At 48.5% G+C, this 23079-nt stretch overlaps 1 protein-coding gene across 2 annotated transcripts in view; it reads left to right on the top strand.

Annotated features, from left to right (window-relative positions):
* LOC120924717 (early activation antigen CD69-like) overlaps nucleotides 1-23079 on the top strand; it is a 119185-nt gene that overhangs the window by 35236 nt on the left and 60870 nt on the right. Inside the window, exon 10 of one of the 2 annotated variants that reach the window (XM_040335732.1) lies at nucleotides 1344-1979. The exons of the other annotated variant lie outside the window; for it this stretch is intronic. Coding sequence (XP_040191666.1) covers nucleotides 1344-1449 — 106 coding nt within the window. The 3' untranslated portion in view covers nucleotides 1450-1979. Of the gene's footprint in view, nucleotides 1-1343; nucleotides 1980-23079 lie in introns of those variants that run through there. 2 annotated transcript variants of the gene reach the window in all.

Raw genomic sequence — 23079 nt, 5'->3', positions numbered from 1 at the left:
CCATCCGGGGTCCCGAGACGCAGCCGCCGCCCGTAGCCTGGCAAAAAGCCTGTCAATGTCCGCCATTACAAAGAGGGTTACAGGAGCAGAGATGAAAAAATCCTTCCTCCCTGGTCTTTTCCTCCCGCACTTTTCCTCTGAGTCCACGCCTCCCCTTTATATAATACCCCTCCCCTCTCCTCTCAGGCTGCCTTTTCTTGCTCCTCCAATCAGCTCCCACCATTTATTTAACTCCTGCTTGCCCTACCTCCACACAGTCATGCCTGGCCCTGCGTTATTTTGCTGTGCTGTCTTTCCACTCCGGGCCTCCCTGGATTAGTTTCACCCCTGTGTAAGATATTTTTGCTGCATTTGCACACTTTTATTCCTTTCATTCCATCATCCACCCCCCTCCCTCCACTATCACCAATATAATATTGTTTGTCACTAGTGTAATCACAGCGCAGACTCCTCCTATTATTGCATTTATTTTTTGTCCTTCATTGGAAAGACTCTTTTTTGTCTGCTGCAGTCCCCCACTCCTAGTCCATCTCTCTCCCTCCCCTCTGCCACCCCCCCATCCCCACATTTATCTACTACAGCGCAGGAGTTTCACCTAGAACCATACTTGTCTATTTACTTCTTGATAAGGACTTAGAATTTTCAGGGGTAGCGTGACATTTTTAAACAGCCCACTTTGAATAAATAAGCAGAATCAACAAACAAGATTCTACGTGAAGTCACGTATAATTAATCAGGAAAGTTTTGGGAGTTTCCAAATGATCTGTATTCTAATTGGCCTAAAGACATGGCCCCATAACACGCCTCAGATGATGTGATTTATTATATATTCTGTATCACTGATAAATACAAATCAGAATTCTAGCATCATACTTGTCTCCTGTGGTGTTTTGAATTCTCCATGCGCATGTCAAGGGCAGATAACAGTGGTGACTTTGACTGATAGACCTGACCATCTAACAGGCTTTCCAAGCAACCAACAAAGAGTCACTGAGAGGCTGGCTAGATCCTTTCATTCCTCTTCCTCCTCCTTCCTCTTCCTCGAAGATTTGCACACACAGTGCAAACAGAACAGATTTGTTTCTCTTTACTGAACCCTAAAATCCAGCGAGAAATACATGTGGGTATAAATAAGTGGGGGTATAATATACAGTATATCTGTGCCGTGTCCTCCGTGGAATCTCATACCCAGGGTAGCAGCCGGTGTTGTGCACCAACCCAACTACATAAGTAGAGTCCCCTGTATATATTTGCCCAATGTTCTCCTCTATCTCCCCCCATCCATTACTACTCATCCACAATGACTGTGGGAATTCTCTCACCAGACTTTGTCTCCCATTTAGAACTGTCACTGAAGGGATTGGAACCTGTGCCAAGCTCGGATCTCGTCTGACACTGGAGAATTGTTTTACCGAACTGAACTATATCTGTGAGAGAGACACTGTGTGACCGCACTGATCTGAGGAACACTGTGTGACCGCACTGATCTGAGGAACACTGTGTGACCGCACTGATCTGAGGAACACTGTGTGACCGCACTGATCTGAGGAACACTGTGTGACCGCACTGATCTGAGGAACTCTGTGTGACCGCACTGATCTGAGGAACACTGTGTGACCGCCCTGATCTGAGGAACACTGTGTGACCGCACTGATCTGAGGAACACTGTGTGGCTGCACTGATCTGAGGAACACTGTGTGACCGCCCTGATCTGAGGAACTCTGTGTGACCGCACTGATCTGAGGAACACTGTGTGGCTGCACTGATCTGAGGAACACTGTGTGACCGCACTGATCTGAGGAACTCTGTGTGACCGCACTGATCTGAGGAACTCTGTGTGACCGCACTGATCTGAGGAACACTGTGTGGCTGCACTGATCTGAGGAACACTGTGTGACCGCACTGATCTGAGGAACACTGTGTGAACGTTCTGTTCTCTGTGATTATTCTGAATTGTATATAAAGTACGGATGAAGTTATAGTTGTTGCTCCTTCGTGTTTATTTCTGTATTTGTAATAGAATAAAAAAATAGTAATAAAATGATAGATACCAATATGTGTGTACTGAATCTCGGAACATTAAAAGGTAATGACACTTTTCTCACATCGTCCTCAGTCGTCTCCTCAGAGGTGAAAGTCTTTGTAATAGAATACCCTTGAATGGTGATGCTTGGAGGAGGGTGGATGGGGAGGAGAGGAGATGAGATTTGCGGTTAGGGAAAAAGAGGAGTTTAGACAAGTAGAATGGAGAATAGGGGAAGGTTCAGGAAAGGAAGGGAGAGAAGGTTAGAGAGAGGAATGGTGAGGAGAAGAGGGTTTAGGAGAGGAAGAGAATGCAGGTTGAAGGAGGGGAGGGTTCAGGAGAGGAGGTTATAGAGGGTAAAAGAGGGGAAGTAAGAGGAGGTTATGGAAAGGCAGGGGAGGGTTCAGTAGAGGACAGGAGAGGGTTTTAGAGGAGATTCGGGTTCAGGAGAGGAAGTTAGATAAGGTGAAGGGACATGACTTGTGTAGTTCAGATAGCCCAACCTTTTTCCCTTAACCATAATCCCCCCATTATTATCTTACCCCCCTTTTACCAGTAACGAGAGACACAGATTGTAACGGCTACCCATGTAGTGCGAGGGTCTCAGCCGTTGGAGACGTCCTTTTCCCTGGCAAGCTGCGATATGCAGGTACCGCAGGTATATCCCATCGAACGCCCTTCCAAGAAACGAGACGGGCTACGTTTGCAGAGTCAAGCAGGACTAACTTTATTTGGCATATTTCACCTGCTTATATCTGCTTACAACTGTTACAAGAACAATGACAGTTTCCGCCCCCCCCCCCCTTCACCCAGTAGGGGGCTTCAACACAGACCCCCTGAAACAATGACATCTCCTTGAATTAATCACTTGACCAGTCTCTAGACGCTTCGGCACCGCAAACCACTTAACATTTTCTGGCCAGGCACATTCCTTTCTCAATAGAATTCAATTAACCTTTAAAACAATTATCACTCACACATAATCCCCATCAGCATACACCTCACAGGGGGGCTGTTACCTACACAAGAGAGAGTTCATTAGCTATGCGAAGGGAACATTAGCATTCCGCAATGAAAGAGACTTGTCCAATTAACCCTTTGAGCTCAGAATACAATGTGGTACATCCAATTGTGACAGCCATGCAGTTCCTTGTAGTCCTCCCTGCATGAAGATTATAACTGTCCCGGCAGCATGCATATGTCCGTTACACTACTCCCCTTTTTGTGGAACACTCCGGCAGACCCGGATTGATCCTTTTCGGATCAACTTGGGGATGTCCGGTCTGCTGTTAGGTTAAAAGTTCCGTTTGCCTGGACAGTCCGTCAGCCTTCCCATTGGCTTACCAGGTCGGTAGCTGATGGTGACGGTGAATAATAGAATTCAATTCTGGAACAGTCACTTGCTTTGCTCTCTCAATGGCTCCCAAAACCTGTTGCTGATGCTCTTGGGACAGATACGGCACCACCTGGATGCAAATCCCATTTAATCTTTTGACAATTTCCGCCTGTTTTTGTATTTCAATGTTCAAGCCATGGGACATCTCATAATACATGACATAGTGTCGTTGCATCTCTGATTTCTCACTGGCCAACTTGTCACATTCCCATTTTAGACTGTGATATTGTGCCGGATCTACAGTACATGTCAGGGAAGGTAGTCTTACCCGGTTCTCAGCAGCAAGCGGGTTGATTCCAGCAACGCGGGTGGTCCCGGGACAAGCAGCAGCAGGTGTAGGTAAATAAGCCGAAGTCAGAGGGCCAATGTCGTTGCCCAGCACCACCTCCGCAGGTAGGTTGTCCATGATACCAACTGTGGTCTTTCCTGACCCGGCTCCCCAGTCTAAGTGCACCCGGGTGGTGGGTACGCGAAATACAGCACCCCCTGCGACCCGGACGGCAACTGTGCGAGTGGACACGTTCTCTGGCTTTACCAGAAGTTTTTGAATCAGAGTGATAGTAGTCCCGGAATCTCTTAGGCCTTGTGCTACTTGTCCATTCACTCGTACCTCCTGACGGTGATGCTGACGGTTATCCAGAGAGGCCGCTTGGATTGGGTCTGCCTCATACCAAATTCCCAGACATTCCTCAGGGCCCCCCTCGGTCTCCAGGCAGTGGGCCGCAGAGGGACGTGATGGAGTGACCTCTGTGTTGGGTGTTGTGCGTCTCCAATTGTTATTTGTAGCTCTCAAAGGGCAATAACGAGCAATATGTCCCGTGTCGCTGCAGTGATGGCACGTCACCCTAGGCGAATCCCGGGGGTAGTTGCTAGGCCCCTGAGGACGTGGTGGGACTGGGGCCCGAAACTCTGGGCGTGGGGTGACGGTTGGAGTACGCGGTTCTACCTTCTGAGCCAGCCGCATAGTACCCTGGCTTACTTTCCTTGTCTCCGCATACTCATCTGCTAGCCGAGCCGCCTCGTTTAAGTTAGCGGGACGGCGATCTCGTACCCAGTCTTGTATGTCTGCGGCCAGGTCTTGGAAGAAATGTTCCATTAGGAACAGCTGCAATACTTCCTCCCCGGTGTTGGCCTTGCACCCTTGGACCCAAAGGGATGCCACCCTTTGTAACTGGTTGGCCCATTCAATGTGGGAGTCCACAGCCATCTTCTTGGACTCCCGGAAGCGCCGGCTTCTGGAGTTACGGCGTATCGGGTTAGCAGCGCCTTTTTAACTTGCTGGTATTGTAAAATATCCTCTGGAGCAAGAGCCCGAAAGGCTTCATTGGCTTTGCCCGACAATTTCCCCGACAAAATAGTGACCCATTGGTCTGGTGGTACCTGGTGTAGTGAGCACTGCCTCTCAAAGTCCGCCAAATATCCATCGATTTCCTCCTCACTTTCTACAAAAGCTTTAAATGCAGTGAACGGTATTTTCTTTCCTGTAGCAGCAGGTGGGGGGGTAGGAACTGCAGGTGTAATGGGCTGTCTCGCTCTTACCAGTTCCAGTTCTTGTCCCCTCTTCGTTTGTATCTCTTCCCTTGCTTCCCGGAACAGCTGGTTTATTAGTTCCACGGACGTTTCTGGATACAAGGATAATCTCCGCTGTACAATCCCAGTAATTACATCTTCTTTGCTGACAGGTGCAAGGGGCTCAGTTCCTTCCATGGATCCATCCATTTCGTCCAGCTCCAGCAGGTCAGCTATCAGCTCCCTCCGTGGTCTGTTGCTGGCGCTCCTACCACGACTCTCTAATAAATCTTTCAGTGTGGATCTTTTCAGCCTGGCGTACTGCGACTCCATTCAGAACTTGCTCTTTGGATAAAAGGACCATCCCACCGCTGCCAACCAATGTAACGGCTACCCATGTAGTGCGAGGGTCTCAGCCGTTGGAGACGTCCTTTTCCCTGGCAAGCTGCGATATGCAGGTACCGCCGGTATATCCCATCGAACGCCCTTCCAAGAAACGAGACGGGCTACGTTTGCAGAGTCAAGCAGGACTAACTTTATTTGGCATATTTCACCTGCTTATATCTGCTTACAACTGTTACAAGAACAATGACAGTTTCCGCCCCCCCTTCACCCAGTAGGGGGCTTCAACACAGACCCCCTGAAACAATGACATCTCCTTGAATTAATCACTTGACCAGTCTCTAGACGCTTCGGCACCGCAAACCACTTAACATTTTCTGGCCAGGCACATTCCTTTCTCAATAGAATTCAATTAACCTTTAAAACAATTATCACTCACACATAATCCCCATCAGCATACACCTCACAGGGGGGCTGTTACCTACACAAGAGAGAGTTCATTAGCTATGCGAAGGGAACATTAGCATTCAGCAATGAAAGAGACTTGTCCAATTAACCCTTTGAGCTCAGAATACAATGTGGTACATCCAATTGTGACAGCCATGCAGTTCCTTGTAGTCCTCCCTGCATGAAGATTATAACTGTCCCGGCAGCATGCATATGTCCGTTACACAGATGTTGGAGTAAAATGGCCATAACAGCCTATTTAATTTAAACACTTAAATAATTTATAAAAATAATTAAATAATTCCAATAAAAGAAAACAAACGCACAACATCAAAGACACACAACAATTAGGGAGGGTGGGTGGTAAAAACTGCCTCCTTGTGTGATCCTGTTCCCGCACTGCTCCACGTGCATCCCCGCCCCCTTTATATATGTCTCCACCCCCCTGCCCTTCGCCCCTGTTCAGCACACTCCCTCCTCCTCCACTTGCTTCTGTTAACCCTCCGTTGCCCATACTCACACCCCAGTCATGCCCGGCCCTCCGTTATTCTGCCTTCTGTTCTTTCACTCCGGGCCTTTACTAAAGGAGAGGGTTCAAGAGGGGAAGGGCAGAGGTTAATGAGAGGAAAGGTGAGGAGGTTAGAAAAGTGGAATGGAGAAGGTGAAAGGATTCAAGAGAGGAAGGGAGAAAAGGTTAGAGAAGTTATCATACTTCCCATAGACAGGGACAGATCTCATTACCAGATAGGGGTCTGTGTGTCTGTGGAGAGGAAGGGCGGGGGAAGGGAATAAGAGAGAAGGGGTGTGAAGGCCAAAGAGTAGTAAAGGAGAAATTAGGGGAAGGGATAAGAACAGGAAGTATGGGGATCTGCCTGGATTAGATTTGAGGGCATTTGAGGGACTTTTAGTTCTGCAACAACTGGAGGGCCAAAGTTTGTCCACCCCTGATATAGGAGGATACACTTTGTTCAGTTTCAAATGTATAATCACTTTAAAGGGAAACATAAAACATTTCTTTAAAGAGTAAACCCACCTGATTTTTTTTTAAAAAGCCAGCAGCTACAAATACTGCAGCTGCTGACTTTCTAAAAAATGGACACTTACCTGTCCAGCGCACCCGCGATGTCGGCAGACGAGGAGGAGCAATCACTCGTCTCTCAGATGCTGCCGCTGCCATGCTCAGTGAGGGAATCAGGAAGTGAAGCCTTGCGGCTTCACTGCCCGGTTCCCTACTGCGCGAGTAGCGCGGCATGCCGTCACTGGTCCCGCCCTCTCCTGGGAACAGTGTGTTTTCCAGAAGACAGCGGGGGGGGGACACGAAGGGGCGTGACTTCCATGGGAGTCAATACCCAGAAGTGGTGCAAATACCTGTTTTATACAGGTATCTGCGCCCTCCTCCCCCCTGAAAAGTGGCAAATGTGACACCGGACGGGGGGAAGGGTTCCAAAAAGTGGAAGTTCCATTTTTGGGTGGAACTCCGCTTTAACCTCTTCCATGCCGGGCCAATTCTCTCCTATGTGTAAAAATACATTTTTTTGAAAGAAAATTACTCAGAACCCCCAAGCATTATTATTTTATCATTTAGCAGAAACCGTAGGGAATAAAATGGTCATTGTAATTTTTTTGTCACACAGTACTTGCGCAGCACTTTTTCAAAGCAAGATTTTATTGAGATCAGAAAAAAAAAATTGCTATCCAACTAAAAAAATGGCATGTTTACATCTGCCGGCCCAGAAGTGACGTCATAACATTGCGCCTGGGCTCCAATGGTCATAGAGCATCTGGTCCTCAGTCAGCTCTATGGTAAATGGGAGGGATAAGCCAAACACCCCCGGTTCGGTTCGCAGGCAAAAACTTTGTTCGAACACGCAAACGCCGCTAAAGTCTATGGGACATGAACGTAAAAAATCCAAAGTGCTAGTTTTAAGGTTAATATGCAAGTTTTTACCATAAAAAGTGTTTGGGGACCCGGGTCCTGCCCCAAAGGAACATGTATCAATGCAAAAAAAGTTTTAAAAACAACAGTTTTTTCAGGAGCAGTGATTTTAATAATGCTTAAAGTGAAACAATAAAAATGAAATATTCCTTTAAATATCGGGCCTAGGGGGTGTCTATAGTATGCCTGTAAAGTGGTGCAGTTTTCCTGTGTTTATAACAATACCACAGCAAAATAAAATTTCTAAAGGAAAAAAGTCATTTAAAACTGCTTGCGGCTGTAATGAATTGTCGGGTCCCGGCAATATAGATGAAAATCATTGAGAAAAACAGCATGGCCCCCCCCCCAGTCCATTACCAGGCCCTTTGGGTCTGGTATGGATATTAAGGGGAAATTTAAAAAAAATTACGTGGAGGTCCCCTAGGTGCCCAGGCACTATATACTCTGAACAGCAGTATATATACTATACGGCCTGCCCTATATACTTTGCAGAAAATTGGGCCTTAGGTGTTGGTGGTACCACAACACTGTAACTCCTCACAGTAACTCTTGGTGGGCGCAGGAAAGGGCCCTGCTGTGAAATACTATATCAAAAATTGTAAATACTGTACTTGCTAAATTTTAAACAGGGGCAGAAAAATTGGGTCTTAGGCAGTAGTGGCGGTGCTTTAATCCAAAAAATTCTTAGAAGCTAGCATCATCAAGATTTGGGAGGAATAGGATAGTCACTCAGCATAGGCAGTCTTCAAGTGATCCCACATCCATAGAAAATTAAATTGGTTACATCAAAATCAGGTGCTTGGTAGCTGCTGATCCAAGACTGATTCATTTTTATGAATGTGAGCCTATCAACAGAGTCTGTGGACAGGCGCACTCTATGAGCCATGACAAACCCTCCAGCAGCACTGAATGTGCTTTCAGAAAGAACGCTGGATGCAGGACAGACCAGTGGCTCAATTGCATATTGAGAAAGTTCTGGCCAGTGGTCCATCCTCAAGACCCAGTAACCTAGTTGATGCTCTGTTGGAAAGGTCTCCAAGTCTGCTCTTGCCACTAGAAATTTCTGCACCATGTAATGCAGACGCTGGCGATGGTTGCTTGAACCAATCAGACCTTGGTGCTAAGGACTAAAAAATTGTCTGAAGGCATCGGTCAGCCAGCTACCTTCTCCACCGCTCTTTCTCTGATTGAACAAAGCCTCAGCAACACGTTGTCCAGCACCAGGAAATTATAACCTCCCAGGGTCTGGAAATGCATTGCACAAACCTTTCTTCAAGGCCTCCTGAAGATGTTTCATCCTCTGCTCACTCTGCAAAGGCAGGATGAGTTACCCTTGTAACGTGGATCAAGCAGGGTTGTCAGCCAGTAATGATCCCTCTTGTTGATACCACGAATCCTAGTGTCCTTTTGCAGGCTTTGCAGAATCAGGGAGGCCATGCAGCGTAAGTTTGCAGAGGCATTCAATTCTGGGTCACTAAGGATCACATGATTCTTAACAACCTCCTCCCAGCCATGTACAACTCCTGGGGTTTCTGGGGACTGAAAATTATCCATTAAAGACTGCTGCTGAGTGTTATCCTACACATCCATGCTGACACAATCCTCCTCCTCTTCTTCCTGTGTGTTTTGCAGGCCCTCAGGAATACTGCATAAAAGGGGCCTTGAGACGTAAGGAAGTCCTCCTCTTCCTCCTGCTGTTCTCACTCATGTGCCCTCTCCATTATTCCACGAAGCGTGTGCTCCAACAGGAAGACAAGAGGGACAGTGGGGTAGATTCAGGAACAATTTCCGCCGGTGTAGACTGAGATGCGCGGCGTAAATGCCAATTTGCGCCGGCGTATCTCCGCGCCGTATTCAGCAAACAATATTACGCCGTAACGTAGATTTTTTTTTTTCGTTTGGACCTTTCTACGCCGGTGCGGCGTGGGCGCCCATTTACGCTGGTCTGAACTAGCGCGGCCCTGGTTTTTCTATTTTAAATATGCAAATGAGGGAGTTGGTCCGATTCAGCAAATTACGAATTGCCGGCGCAGGCTACTCCCGGTGCGTGTAACTCTGGTTTGCAGCGGAAAGTTACCCTTTATAAAGCAGGGGTAACTTTACACCACACTTGCACAGGTCATTTGGAGAGCAGATAAAACCACATCGCTACAGACGAACTGAGCTGCAAGTACACTTGCTGGACAACACCTGTGTGCCATCATGCCAGGGGCAGCCGTGGTCCTTGCACTTCTGCGTCGACGGGCACGTAGGAGGGAACAGGAGATAATCTTCCGCACACGCATTAATGTTTTTGGCATGGGGGACGCAGAGGTGTATCGCACCTACAGGTTCAGCCGTGAAGCCATACTGGAAATCACCAGATTCCTGCAGGATGACCTCACAAGCCCCACACTCCGCACACATGCAGTGCAGCCACTGGTGAAGGTATTAGCCACACTTCATTTCTTGGCCACTGGTTCTTTTCAAAGGACAAGTGCACTGTCGGCTGGGATGTCACAACCCACCGTGAGCAGGTGTGTTCACCAGGTGATACCAGCAATATTGAGACACATGTCCCACCTCTTCATAAAACCCTCCCAGGAGGTCCAGCGGATGAAGACAATGCAAGATTTTTATGCAATTGATAGATTTCCTGGCACAGTGGGTGCAATTGATTGTACACATGTGGCACTTCAGCCCCCCCGTGACATCGAGCACATTTATTGTAATCGAAAGCACTGGCATTCGATTAATGTGCAGATTATAGTAGATGCCCAAGGACTAATATGGCACGTCCGTGCCAAACACCCCGGCTCGTGCCATGATAGCTTTATTTATCGTCATAGCAACATCCCAGATGAATTTGACCAGAACGTCTACGGGGACAGCTGGCTGGTTGGTGAGTGACATGGGTGTCAGGTATGACTGTCCCCCCCCATGATATAGACATCACGAGGGGCACATGCATGGGTAACATCCTCCTGTCTTTTCCCTTACAGGTGATGCAGCATATGCACTTGGACCACATATGATGACCCCATTCCGGAACCCCCAAACCCCAGGAGAGAAGAGATACAACCTAGCCCATGCACGGACCCGTGGAGTTGTGGAGCGAACATTTGGTCTGCTGAAATCTCGTTTTCGCTGCCTGGATAAGTCTGGGGGGACCCTGTTATATTCCCCTGAATTTGTTTGCAAAATTATCGGGGCTTGTTGCATTCTCCATAACTTTGCAGTGAGAAGGGGCCTGGAGATTGAGCTACGTGAGGACCTGACCCCCCAACCACATAATCCCCCCCTGCCAGAGGCTAACCCGTCTGCTGAAGGAAGAGCAGTCAGGAGTCGCCTCGTCGAACGTTATTTTTCACGATTAAATTAATGTTAATGGATGCATGCACATCACTGTGGTCCCTAACACATACACCCCACATTCACAAGGAATTGGATTAGACCGAAGTACCACCCATGGTACTAGGGAGCAGCAACGCCGCACCAAGGCTCCAATTATGTTGCTGTCCATTCATACATCTTTATGAATAAATCATGCACTAACTCCCGTGTGCATATAAAATAATAAATAATTCTCATAACTTGAGAAAATAAAAATAAATTTTTGCAATACATGAGTAAAATGGAAAAAATATTCTCATAACCTGAGTAGAAAAATAAAATTTTTTAAATAACATGACTATAAAAAAAAACAAAAAAAAAAAACCTGAGTATAATTAAATTTAACCGAAATCAACGGCCCTGTCGTGGGCTCTTTCTTGGCCCTCGGCTCCTGGGGCGCAGTTGCCTGCGGCGAGCCGGGGCTGGTGGGGCCGGGGCTGGTGGGGCAGGGGGTGGTGGGGCCGGGGCTGGTGGGGCAGGGGGTGGTGGAGCCGGGGCTGGTGGGGCAGGGGGTGGTGGAGCCGGGGCTGGTGGGGCAGGGGGTGGTGGTGGTGGTACCTCCCCCAGTCTCTCCCTAGCTGCATCCCTGCCCTCCATTGCCACGGCTAACCTATTAAGGTAGATATTAGTTGCAGCCTGCATCCGCAGCCGGCGGGTCACATTGCTGCGCTGCTGGCGCCGTGTCAGCCTCCCCTCCTCTCTTACTGCACCTGCCAGGCTGCGGACCTCTGCCACCAGCTCGCTTGTGGTGGCCTGAAGCTCACCCAGAGACGTGAGAAGGGCTGCCCCGTTACCCACCACGTCCTGGAGGCTGTCGTTTATTAGTAAACTCTGGCCAGCCTGCTGAGTAATGGCCTCCTTCATTGCCAGAGTGCAGGCAGCCTGGCTCTCTGCAGAGGACTCCAGGCTAGCAGCCCCCCGTGAGAGATCCCCCGCAAGAGACCCCATATAGCGGGTCTGTTTAGTTTGGTCCCTTGCCAGAGACACCTCCAGCTCGTCATGGACTCTCCTCCTTTTTTGACGAGCCATCCTTGGGGCAGGAGTAGATTGAGGACGGCTGGAGGGGCTTGGGTCCTGTGAGGGCCCGGCCTGGGAGGGGCTTGGGTCCTGTGAGGGCCCGGCCTGGGAGGGGCTTGGGTCCTGTGAGGGCCCGGCCTGGGAGGGGCTTGGGTCCCTAGGTGGGGAATCCCTGATAGGGCTAGAGAGCCCTGAGGGGGTAAATGTCATGAGGGGGGAGGTGGGGGAGGGGTCAGGAATGGGGGTCTCCAAAAATAAAATAAACGTTTCCTCCTCCTCTTCTACGGGCTGCTCCTCCACCACTTCCTCCACCACAGAGGTAGGGGCAGTCTCCACCCTGGATGTGGTGGGTCGGTCGGCAGCCGATGATGGCCCAGCTCCATCCTGCACATCTGTGGAGGACACAAAACATTCAGATGTTGGTGGACCCACACAATTGTCACTTGTTCCCTCCCCCCCACACACACATGCAACACACCAGAAAGAAGAGAAAACACACTTACCTGTCCTCAAGGGCTGCTCTCCAGAATCAAACCCATCCAGGCCCTCCACCACCGAACGATCTAGGAACCTGGCCACCACAAGGTCCTCTGATGTCAATGTAATTTTTTTTGCTGGCCCACCACCTGTTCCCCTGGCATGTTTACGCATTGCCACCAACTTGTCTTTAACCAGTTTGCGCAAATCATTAATTTTTTTTCTGATATGTTTGGGCTGCCTCTCCGCAACCCCCAAAGCATTGACCTGGTTAGTAATGATGGCAAAAATTCGCTCTTTATCAGATTTGCCAGTGTGCCCACTCTGTGGCCCATAGAGGCGGTCCCCATGTTGGGAGAGCCCCTCAATAATTACTGCCCTCTCCTCAGGGCTAAAGTTGGTCATCCGGCCACCTGTTGCTTCTTCAGCAGACATAATAATGCACAGACAATAGCAAGAGCAATAGCAAATTACCTAGCAGTTGATAAAATTGCTTGGGAACATTTGCACCTGTAGGGCGGAACTCTGGTCTGATTTATGGCCTGGGCGTAGGCAGTGGGCCGGCGTAGCGCAGGTGTCACGCCGGGGGGCAGTTCTGAGCATGGGCAGATTGGGGCATTTGCCCCAGGGAGCACACTGCGCATGCGCGGCCGACTCTGTGCCCCGCCGTGACCCCTGCGCCACGCTCCCCGCTTCATTAGCATAGGGAGCCACCCATTTTATTCTACCCCGCCTTACGCCGCACTACACCGCCTTACGCCGTGTAAAATCCGCCACGCCGGGGCAAGAGACAGGAAAAAAGTTTCATGAATCACTAGCATGCCTCTCTGCGCTGCTCCGGCGCAGTGTAAAAGATCCGCTGATGTTCCTGAATCTGGCCCAGTATCACTGATGCATGCATTGTCACTTCTCACCAACCTTGTGGCCTCCTCAAATGGTGACAGGACAGTGCATGCATCCTTGATCAGTAGCCACTGGCGTGGCAAAAAGAAACCAAGCTCCCCTGACCCTGTCTTGGTGCCATACTCACACAGGAACTCATTGATGGCTCTCTGCTGTGTGTGCAGCCGCTGCAGCATTGCCAATGTTGAGTTCCACCTGGTGGTCATGTCACAAATGAGGCGGTTTTCGGGCAGGTTGCATTCCTTTTGAAGGTCAGCCAGCTGGGCACTGGCATTTTATGACCGGCGGAAATGCCCACAGACTTTTCCTGGCCACGCTTGATCCGCTTCAGACATAGGTTGCAAACAGCAACAATGCGATCTGCTGCACACGTGTCAAAAAAGGACCACACAAAGGAACATCAGTGCCCTGCACCTGCGGAGCTCTGCGGTGTGATGCGATAGGGTGGCTGCCCTTAAGATACCCCCTGGAGGGCATCCTGCCTCATTGGAGATGTGCCTCCTCCTTCTATCTTTTATCAGACACCCAAGTAGAGTCAGTGACCTCATCATCCCATCCCTCCTCATCACTGGAACAAACTTGGCAGTATGCTGCACCTGGGGGAACATGACAGTTTCTTGTCCTTCTTGGGCACCCCCTCTCTCTAGGCTCACGTTACTCCCTTCCTCAACCTGGGTACCAACATTGGAATCTTTAAATCGCTGCGCATCCTCCAGCAGCATGTACCCAACAATGTGGTCAAATAGTTCGGGGAAATCCTCCGTGCATGATGGTGGGGCTATGGAAGGAGTGATTGTGGAAAGAAGCCGATGGAATAGACCGCATTGGCAGCTGCATTGGAAGGCAAATTACTCTGAGCCTGGGTGACAGAGGATGAGGAGGATGAGGAAGGCTTTGTTATCCACTCCACCAACTCTTCTGCATGTTGTGGCTCAATAACACGGCCAGCAGCAGAAAAAAAGGACAAGCGTGCCCCATGGCCACCTGCAGAGGATGCACCGTGTCCACGACCAGCACTATTGACTGTAGACACAGAGTCTGCTTGCCCTGTGAGCGTCTGCCTCTCCTTGGTGGCCTTCCAGACATGATGTATATTTTGTTTTGCAACACCACACTACACTGTTTTAGATACTGTGTACACCACCAGAAAAGTAGTAGTAACTGCATTACGGCTGCACTGTATGGTGTACTGTGTACACCACCATACATTGGTGTCACTAGGGTGGGGCCTAAGGGGGCGACAACCCCCCCAATTTTACTGTGTGCCTCTCCATGTGCCCCCACAAGTTAAGAACTGTATAACCAGAATACCGGCCGTCGGCCAGCGCCGCGGCTGTCCAAGTGTGCGCCCGCTTGAATGACTCACTTTTCTGACTGTCTCTCAGTGTCTGAGCCTCAAGTAAGTCGGGGGTAGCCCAGATGACATTGCATGCTGGCCACCGCTGTTGTTTATGGGAGTTGTAGTCTGCGGCTGCGTGCTCAAGCTCCCTGCTCCCGGGAGGGTGGAGTCAGTCTGGAGAGCAGCGCTGCCAGCCTACGTGCTACAACTCCCGTCGCCGTGCTCGCATATTTTGCGTGCCTGGACATTGGACAGTGTGGAAACACGTGACTTGGCTGGCCTGGGTGTGCCGCTGCTGGCTGGTGGTGGCTGCAGTACAGTAACAGTACTGTGGAGTGGACCCCAGGACCCCTGTGGAGTGGAGTGGACCACAGGAGCAACATCACCCTCCCCCCAGGACTCGAGGAAGCCGTGCAAGGAGAAGGAGGAAGAGAGGACCTGTCCTGCTGCTGCTGAGCTCTGAGTCTGCCGAGCAAGCTGAGGTGAGAGACCCTGACACCCCCACATGATCAATAATCTCATCGATTTCCCCCCAACACACCTCATTTACCTTGCCCATGGCCTGTGATTCCTGCTGGGAGCTGCCCATGGCCTGTAAATCCTGCTGGGAGCTGCCCATGGCCTACAGGCCAGCAGGACCCATATGCCATGTTCAGCTCCAAGCAGGACCCACATGCCATGTTCAGCTCCAAGCAGGACCCACATGCCATGGTCAGCTTCCAGCAGGACCCACATGCCCTGTTCAGCTCCAAGCAGGACCCACATGCCATGGTCAGCTCCCAACAGGACCCACATGCCATGGTCGGCTCCCAGCAGGACCCATAGGCTATTGTCTGCTCCCAGCAAGACCCATAGGCTATTTTCTGCTCCCAGCAGGACCCACAGGTCAGTGGCCAGCAAGACCCACAGGTCCACAGATTGTGGGTCCTGCTGGGAGCTGGCCACTAACCTACGGGTCCTGCTGGCCACTGACATGTGGGTCTTGCTGGCCATTAGCCTTGGGTGACCAGAAGTCCCCAGCACCGCCGGATTTCAAATATCTCCCACTTACTGGGCCGCTGTGTGCAGTCTATCATAGGAGTCCATCCAGGAGGCGGTACTTTGTATGACAGCAGCCGCCAGGTAAGTGGAAGATCCCTGCTCTGTGTAATCCGGAGGCACTCGCCCCCTTCCACCATGCACTGGTGAGGCTACATTGATGGGCACTGGTAAGGGTGCATTGATGGGCACCAGTGAGGCTGCATTGATGGGCACAGGTGAGGCTGCATTGATGGGCACCGGTGAGGCTGTATTGATGGGCACCGGTGAGGCTGCATTGATGTGCACTGGTGAGGCTGCATAGGTGGGCACTGGTGAGGATGCATAGATGGGCACTGGTGAGGATGCATAGATGGGCACTGGTGAGGATGCATAGATGGGCACTGGTGAGGCTGCATAGATGGGCACTGGTAAGGCTGCATTGATGGGCACTGGTGAGGCTGCCCTGATGGGCACTGATCCAGTTGAAATGATGGGCACTGGTGAGGCTGCATTCATGGGCACCGGTGAGGCTGCATAGATGGGCACTGATGCATTATTTTTGTTAAACCTTCTTTGTTGCTATTAACATTAAATTATGTTAAAACATTGTATTATATTTCTCTTGCTTCATAACATCAATATGTTGGCACCACCAGCTTTCAACTGAAGAGAGCAGAGCACTAAATTCAATAAATAGGCGCCACCGCTGCAAAACGCACTCTCGCAGCGCCTATTCAGGGAGAGGTTCAGACCAGGCGTTGTGCCGGCATGATGTCATATTTCATGTTTGCGTGTTTCGTGTGCATTGTCAGGAATATTTCATACTTGTGCATTTAATGCCCATTGTCAGGGGTATATACAGTATACAGTGCCTTGCAAAAGTATTCACCCCCCTTGGCATTTTCCGTGTTTTGTTGCCTCACAACCTGGAAGTAACACGGATTATTTGAGGATTTGCATCATTTAATTTGCAGACCACGCCCACAACTATGAAGATTTTTTTTTTTATTGTGAAGCAAACAACAAATAGGACAAAATAACAGGAAAAGTCAATGTGCATAACTATTCCCCCCCCCCCCCCTGTAGTCAATACTTTGTAGAGTTACCTTTTGCGGCTATCACAGCTCCAAGACACTTTGGATAAGTTTCTATGATCTTGCCACATCTTACCACTGGGATTTTTGCCCATTCCTCCTCCTTGCTAAATGTCTCCAGATCCTTCAAGGTGGATGGTTTGCGCTTACGAATAGCAATCTTTAAGTCTGACCACAGATTTTCTATTGGATTGAGGTCTGGGCTATGACTAGGCCATTCCAACACATTTACATGTTTCCCATTAAACCCCTCAAGTGTTTTAGCAGTGTGTTTGGGGTGATTGTCCTGCTGGAAGGTGAACCTCTGTCCTCGCCTCAAATCACACACAGAGTGCTACAGGTTTTGCTCAAGAATATCCCTGTATTTAGCACCATCCATCTTTCCCTCAACTCTGACCAGTTTCCCAGTCCCACAGCATGATGCTGCCACCACCATGTTTCAAAGTGGGGATGGTGTTCTTTGGGTGATGTGATGTGTTGGGTTTGCGCCAGACATAGCATTTTCTTTGATGGCCAAAAAGTACAATTTTAGTCTCATCAGACCAGAGCACCTTCCTCCATACATTTTGGGAGTCTTTTCCCAAACTCAAAACGCGCCATTTTGTTTTTGGTGAAAGTGATGTCTTTCTTCTGGCCACTCCCCCATAAAGACCAACTCTATGGAGCGTACGGCTTATTGTGGTCCTATGTACAGATACTCCAGTCTCTGCTGTGCAGCTCCTCCAGGGTTACCTTAGGTCTCTGTGCTCCTCTCTGATTAATGCCCTCCTTGCCCGGGCTGTGAGTTTTGGTGTGCGCCCGTCTCTTGGCAGGTTTGCTGTTGTGCCGTGTTCTTTCCATTTGGTGATGATAGATTTGATGGGGCTCCGAGGGATCATCAAAGATTTGGATATTTTTTTATAACCCGACCCTGACTTGTACTTCTCAACAACATCGTCCCTTCCTTGTCTGGAGGGCTCCTTGGTCTTCATGGCCGTGTTTGGTTAGTGGCGCCTCTTGCTTAGGTGTTGCAGCCTCTGGGGCCTTTCAGAAAGGTGTGTCTATGTAATGACAGGTCATGTGATTGCACACAGGTGGACGTCATTTCACTAATCATGTGACTTCTGAAGGTAATTGGTGGCACCAGAGCTTTTTATGGGCTTCATAACAAAGGGGGTGAATATATACACACATGACAATTATCAGTTTTTTATTTCTGAAAAATAGTTTTATGTATTTATTTTTCTAAATCTTACTTCACCAACTTAGACTATTGTGTTCTGATCATCACATATAATTTGGTTTAAAAAAAACATTGAACTAAAGGCTGTAATGTAACAAAATAGGTAAACAGCTAAGTTTGGGGGGGGGGGGGGGGAGCTTGAATATATTTGTAAGGCACTGTAAATTTACCTGCCAGGTGTAATTACCTTGGCTCATTGCTAGGGATCAATTGATTTCACCCTAAGTCTTTAACTGCTGCACTTCTCTCTTCTGCCGCTAGGTGGCCAGGTACCTGGTGGCGTTAGATACGAGAAGGGCAAAGCAAGGACAGATTAGGTGTATATGGGGCGTCTCAGCCAATGGGCAAGGGGTTTTCTTAAATTCCTTGGCCTGCTGGAGAACCTGTATGTTTGGGTGGAGTCAGGTTATTCTGACTCCGATTATTGTGATAGCGATATATCCCTTGCTGAGACCTCTATGCCTGGCCTGTATAAGCAGATATACTCACTGCGGACAATCCTTGTCAGACAGCTGAACTCGTCAATACCGATTCATTCAAAAGAGGTGTTTATTCCTTAACTTCAGGGGTTACAGCAGATAACATGAACAGCAGATGAATGGTGATAGTATTGTGCGGTCAAAAGATGATGCCTTTCCTACCTACTGAGCAGAGTACATGAGTGTCCTTCTACATGTGGCTTGCTGGCTGAAGAGATGACACAGGAAGTACTCCACACAGGAAGCAGGGAGGGGCATACATACAGTGAAAATATGTGGTAACTCAAAGAATCACATAAAACATGTGCATTGCAACAAAGGCCACTAGATGGCAGCATAGGATAACACAGATTTAGCTATGAGAAGATAGTAGGCAAACCACACTATATAAACTCTAATCTATATAACAATGCTAATATTAACTGAGGCTATGCATCTCATATTCTATGCCCCTATTGGGGCAGCACACTCCCCGTCTGGCATGATAATGCCACTATTTACATAATACAACGGTAGTTATGCAAATAAACAACAGCGCAATTTGCTTGATGTCTTGAAAACCTGAAAGACATAATGGAGAACATGCATATAATGCAACAACATCTATAATATAAGGCTTCAAGTTGTGACAACTAAAGTTCCAGATACTTCCTTCTCGAAGTCGCAGGTAGGATCCAACAGCATACCCAAGTAAGTTCAGTCTCCAAACGGCAAGAGCAAAATGAGTTCCGTGATAGGTCTGATGAAAGTCTTTACAGTCCCTTGTCTTGAAACTTTCACCTCCACCTTACGTACCTTACCGTCATCACTAGGAACGCTCTTTACAATAAGACCCATAGGCCACTCGACTCTTTCAGCTTGCTGATCCTTAAGCAGAACGAGATCTCCAACTTGGATGTTAAGGTTCGGGCGCTGCCATTTCCTGCGTCCTTGCAGAGTAGAAAGATACTCCATCTTCCAACGATTCCAGAAGCAGTTGGCAAGGTGTTGTACTCGCTTCCACTGATCGTAGCACAGATTTCCTGATTTAAAGTCTCCAGGTGGCACGGGAACAGTCCCAAGCTTCTGGGTAAGTAGAGTGGCTGGAGTAAGGATAGTTGGGGTCTCTGGATCTGTAGACACTGGAACAAGTGGTCTTGAATTGATTATGGCAGATGCTTCTGCCAGGAAGGTGGTTAGAATCTCGTGGGTAAGTCTTGTGGAATTCAAGTCCATGAGCATAGAGTCCAGTATTTTTCGCGTGATTCCTATCATTCTCTCCCATGAACCACCCATGTGGGAAGAATGGGGAGGATTGAAAATCCATGTGCAGCCTCTTTCAGCTAAAAGGTCTTGTATTGGCCTAGAGTTGAGCTGTAACTCTCGACAAGCTCCAACAAAATTAGTTCCACAGTCGGATCTTAGTGTCTTGACTGGTCCTCTGATGGCAAGGAACCGTCTTAGAGCATTGATGAAACTTGAGGCATCCATAGATTCTATTACTTCAATGTGTACTGCACGTACACTCATGCAGGTGAACAGCACTGCCCATCGCTTACTATTGGCTTGGCCACCTCGTGTTCTGCGGGCTGTTACCAACCATGGTCCGAAGACATCCAGACCAACGTGAGTAAAGGGTGGGTCAGTACTTAACCTGTCAGCTGGTAAATCTGACATTTGCTGTTGCTGATGTTTCCCTCTTAGTTTGCGGCACTGAACGCAGCTGTGCAGTGTAGCTGTAATCTGTCTTTTTGCTCCTATAATCCAAAGGCCTGCAACTCTTATGGCTCCCTCTGTGAAGTGTCTACCTTGGTGTTTCACCCTTTCATGGTAGTGCCGTATGAGCAAAGTGGTGATGTGATGGCGAGCAGGTATAATGAGAGGATTCTGTTCTTGCTCACTGAACTTAGCCTTGTTTAGGCGTCCACCAACCCTTAACGTGCCATCATTGTCAATGAATGGGTTCAGGTTAGCAATTGGACTGTTTTTTGGAATGTCCCCCTTGTCACGGATACGTCTGATTTCTGAGCCAAAGACATCCTGTTGTACACTGCGTATTACGATCAGTTCAGCTTCAGCAATGTCTTTTGCAGAAAGAAGCTTTTGGCACATGTGCCAACCTTGACAGTGAGCATCTGTGAGCTTCGTGTGAAAGCAGTGTGCAATATGAACTAACCTTGCGGTGGTGCGTACCAGCCTTGTCCACTTGGAGAAACGTTCAAAGCGTTGACAGCCCAAGGCACGTCTTTGTTCAGTTCTGGTGACAAGGGTTTTAACTTCAGGACGAACCTCTGGATCTTTGTCGGGTTCTAGAAGACTGAAGACGTCAGCCGTGGTTTCTTCTGGATCAGCCAACAAGAATTCAGGACCTGTTAACCAAGAAGAATTTACGAAGGCACTCGCAGACACTGGCCTGGTGCCATGATCTGCAGGATTAATTTCAGATGGAACATAATGCCATTGTTCAGGTTTAGATGATTTTCTTATTCTTTCTACACGGTTGCTGACATAGACATAGAAACGTTTAGTCTGGTTGTATATGTAACCCAGAACAACCTTGCTGTCTGTGTAGAATTTGATGTCATCTATCTGAATGTCTAGCTCACGCAGTATGAAATCTGCAATCTCTACAGCTAGCACAGTCCCACAAAGTTCAAGCCTAGGAATTGTGTGTTCAGGCTTGGGCGCTAACTTAGCTTTCCCAAACAGAAACCCTACATGGGTCAGATTAGCTGAATCCCTTACCTTGAGGTAGGCAACAGCCGCTATGGCCTCAGTAGATGCATCTGAGAAGATGTGCAGCTCTTTCCTCCGACTGGTAGCAAGGGAAGTCGGAGTGTAGCAGCGTGGTATACGGATTCCATCTAAGGCATGTAACGACTGTTTCCAGGACTCCCACCTTGAAAGTTTGTCTATTGGTAGTCTCTGAGAGCTGTCTAAGTATGGATTTACCTTGTATGGTGATGGGAGCCACAAATCCCACTGGATCGTATAGGCTGTTCACCACTGACAGAACTCCACGCCTGGTAAATGGCTTGTCTGCAGAGCTGACTTGAAAGCCGAAGCTGTCTTTTAATAAGTCCCACCGTAGGCCCAGACTTCTCTGCACAGGTGGCATGTCCATCCCCAGATTTAAGTCTTTAAACCCTGTGGCATGATCGCCAGGTTGAAAGGCTTTCATAACAGCAACACTGTTTGAGGCAATCTTGTGTAGTCTGAGGTTAGCCTCAGAAAGCATAACTTGTGTCCTTTGGAGCAGGTCTATGGCTTCTTCCGCTGTAGGTAAAGATTTAAGTCCATCGTCCACATAGAAATCTCTCTCGACGAAATGTCGAGCATCTGCACCATACTCCTGTTCTCCGTCAAGAGCAGTCCTTCGTAAACCGTATGTTGCGACGGCAGGTGAGGGGCTATTTCCGAAAACATGAACCTTCATGCGGTATTCAATCATCTCATTGTTCATGTTGTTGTCACGGTGCCACAGAAACCTTAGGAAGTTCCTATGGTCTTCTCATACAATAAAGCAATGAAACATTTGTTCAATGTCCGCAGTTATGGCAACTGGCTCTCTTCTGAACCTCATGAGTACACCTACAAGGTTGTTGGTAAGGTTAGGACCAGTGAGAAGAATATCGTTCAGGGATACGCCCTGATGCTTGGCACTGGAGTCGAACACTACCCTAATTTGTTTTGGCTTACGTGGATGGTACACTCCAAAGAAGGGTAGGTACCAGCACTCATCGTGTATTTGAAGAGGTGGAGCTGGCTCAGCATGCTCATTGTCAAAGATCCTCTTCATAAAGGTAATGAAATGGTCCTTCATTTCAGGCCTGTTCTTTAGTGTTCGTTGAAGTGAGTTGAATCTGGATAAAGCCTGTTCACGATTGTTTGGCAGTTTGACCTTTGCAGCACGAAGAGGCAATGGTGCAACCCAGCTGTTAGACTCATCCTTGAAGAATTCTTTGTCCATTATTTTGATGAACTCTCTGTCTTCAACTGACAAGGCTATTTTGTTGTCGTCACTTGTGGTACAAAACACTGTGGTACCTAGGTTGTCATCACAAAGGGTAGGAGTGACATCAGGTACTTGGATGATGTCAAGAGGCTTCTCCTTTATTTCATAATGGTGAGGGCACTCTTTGAAGTGGGATGCGCGTCCATTTCCTAACATGTACGTTTTGAAGGAGTGGATCTCAGATGATGTACACATTCTATCCAAGCATACATCGCCCACTATTACCCAGCCTAGATCAAGTCTTTGTGCATAAGGGGCATCCTCAGGTCCATCACACTGCTCACGTACCTTATGTACTCTAAGAATGTCTCTTCCTAGCAAGACTAAGATTTCAGCATTCATGTCCATTGCGGGAATCTCATCAGCAAGGTGCCTTAAGTGAGGATGGTGATATGCAACCTCTGGAGTAGGAATCTCTTCTCTTTCGTCTGGTATCTGGTCACACTCGACTAATGTTGGTAGGAGTATGCCCTCTTTCCCTTCGATATGAGACACCATGAACCCATCGA

The sequence above is a fragment of the Rana temporaria genome, chromosome 1 (assembly GCF_905171775.1).
Source record: "Rana temporaria chromosome 1, aRanTem1.1, whole genome shotgun sequence".
Lineage (NCBI taxonomy): Eukaryota > Metazoa > Chordata > Amphibia > Anura > Ranidae > Rana > Rana temporaria.
The sequence above is the reverse complement of the archived record's forward strand: the minus strand, read 5'-3'. Positions and strand labels throughout refer to the sequence as shown.